The following is a 2,500-nucleotide window of genomic DNA, read 5'->3' as shown; positions in this document are numbered from 1 at the left end:
CAACAAAAGCTATCATCTCGAGGCTCTGGGGAATAAATATAACGATTTGTATGAGTTTATTCCCAAGAGCCTCGAGATGATGCCTTTTGTATGGACTGAATTTTGATACATCGAAAGTGGGCTATTCCATGCGTTTCTGGATATCAAGGAATTCACACACGGCTGAGTCCAAAAAATTGCCTTCCCCCAGCATTTAATAGGTAGAGTCCGGCTCGTTTAGCCTTACTGGACCAATCTTTGAAGCCCAAAGGCTTAAGATTTCGCCATTCAAGTTTGAAGTATACAAGGTTACAAAAATCCACAGTTTTTATAACTTTCATGAAAATATCTTTGCTTGACGACAAAAACGATCTTTGAAGGTCCGTTATTTTCATTTTGGGAAAAACTACGCGCTTGCTTATCAAGATACATGACAACCTCAAGTTTTTATTTTAAGTGTCGTCACAATTTCATCATTAGCATAAGTAAAATCATTCCTTTAGCTTGACTCATTTTGAGTGTTAAAAAAAAGAGCAAACTCTGTCATTAAGGTTTTTTTAGAAATTAAAAACTCACTAATCACGGGAGCTACGAGCAAGTATTATACGATAAAAAGTAAAGTTCCTCCGCCTAGCGAATGTATCCGTCTCTTACTCTTGGATGTTAAGGCCCATTTAAACAGTTTCAACATTTCACCAACATTGGTTCAACAAAAGTTGAACGGATGTTGGGCAAATGTTGGACGCAAAAACAAAGTTCAAATGGTTCCAACATTGCACCAACATTGCGCCAACATAAGAAAAACCAACACTAACTAGAAAGCAGTCTCTTTCGTCCAGATAAACCACACCATATTGACTTTTGTAGCCTGATGTGAGCATGCGTGTGTTCTACAATTGTTGAACAGAGTGTTCAAACCACAGGCTTCAACACCATTAAACATTTTCGAGAACAAAGGAAAAGTTGAATCGATGTTGGATGTAAGTTTAAACCGATTTAACCTTGATTCGACACGCTTTGAACAAGCTTTCAACATTTTTTACGCTTTCAACATTGTTGGACGACCTGTTCAAACGTACCGAACATTTGGTTCAACATGTACGTGAAACAAACCAGAGACCAGTTCTTAAAGGGGCGTTGAAAATACTCACAAGATTGCTGCATTGCAGTTCTACGCATAGTGCTTGGCACCAAAATCTTGCATGACATTTTCAACCAATAACAAGTAGAGGCCAAACCAATTGTGACCTGTTGGCAAGCATTACTAAACCAGAAAACTGCGAAACACCGAAACAGCTATTTCAGTTTTTTACTTTTTTTTTCTCGAACACTGAAACTCACAAGGAAGCAAACTGAATTCAGCATTTGTTGATCCTGTTGAGGATTTTTCGTCATCTGCAAAGAGGGTAGGCTCGGTCTCCAGTGTTTCGATGCGCAAACTTGGTAGTCTCGTTTCGGTGTTTCGTTTCGCTGTTTCGTGGTTTAGTAATGCCCCCTGTTCACAAATGTTTTTTTTTTTTCCCGCCCTTTGAGCTAGATCAATGCATTTGTCTTGCGCTATGATTGGTTGTTTTCAATATTGGCATATGTTGTGAGTGGCCAAAGTCATTACTTTGGTTTCAGTTCTACAGATTCAATTGAAACAAACTTATGCATCACTGAGCCAGTAAAGACTTCTCACAAATGACTTCCAAACCTTGGCAATTCTCGGACCAGAAGAACTGTCTGCACACTTGTTGGCGAGCTGATCCCAGATAGGAGCAAGTTCCTGACAGTGCCGACACCTACAGTCAGATTAACACAAGGATAACGATAATGACGATGATGATCAGGACGATAGCAACTGTCTTTCCACATTGAAACAGACTGTTATCTGCTAGTTATTCCACAGGCGCCCAAAGCCCCCCAAGAAATTTGCGGTTGACAAAACTACGGTCTACCACCCCGGTAAGGCTCGGTTCGTCATCAAAGATCGAAGCCGTGGCCTCAGTATGTGGTGTGGAAGCGTACTTGCCGAAAGCTCTTTTCCTGCAACATTACCGCCTGAGGTCACATGCAGGACTGCTATTGCGTTGGTGGTGGGTTGAGATGAAAGTTTAATCTTTGTCAATTAATTGTGATGTGGAATTGTGACCGTGGGAACATTTTATCTAGGAATATTTGACTCAAATTGGTGGCACCTGAGAATTTAGTTTCCAGCTTTGGGATTTTATTATACCGTTGACAACCACGAAATTGTGAAATGGCTCAAATCGCGTGGGATCTGGAAAATAACCACACAGGAAGGAAGCTACCCACGTTGGCAATACGGCTAGGCTTTTTAATAGAGAATTTTTTCATATAATTATCTTCTTCAGCTTTTTATCGGGATTCCCATACAAATCCTTGTATTTTTGTCGGCCATGCTCACACTGAGCTTGGGCGCCTGTGGTTATTACTGCCCTTTTATACCGCCTGCTTAGGACGAGTCTATATGAAAGAACCCATCATCAGTGATCCAAAAGAATATTGAAACAGCTCA

The 2,500-nt window shown here is 40.5% G+C and overlaps 1 protein-coding gene across 2 annotated transcripts in view; it reads right to left on the bottom strand.

Moving 5' to 3' along the window:
• The window catches only part of LOC138032927 (thioredoxin domain-containing protein 5-like), a 19,755-nt gene that overhangs the window by 4,666 nt on the left and 12,589 nt on the right, over positions 1 to 2,500 (bottom strand). For both annotated transcript variants that reach the window (XM_068880652.1, XM_068880653.1), the window contains one exon: positions 1,676 to 1,763. In XM_068880652.1, coding sequence (XP_068736753.1) covers positions 1,676 to 1,763 — 88 coding nt within the window. The remainder of the gene's footprint in view (positions 1 to 1,675; positions 1,764 to 2,500) is intronic.

This window comes from Montipora capricornis, chromosome 14 (genome assembly GCF_036669925.1).
Source record: "Montipora capricornis isolate CH-2021 chromosome 14, ASM3666992v2, whole genome shotgun sequence".
NCBI lineage: Eukaryota > Metazoa > Cnidaria > Anthozoa > Scleractinia > Acroporidae > Montipora > Montipora capricornis.
The sequence above is the reverse complement of the archived record's forward strand: the minus strand, read 5'-3'. Positions and strand labels throughout refer to the sequence as shown.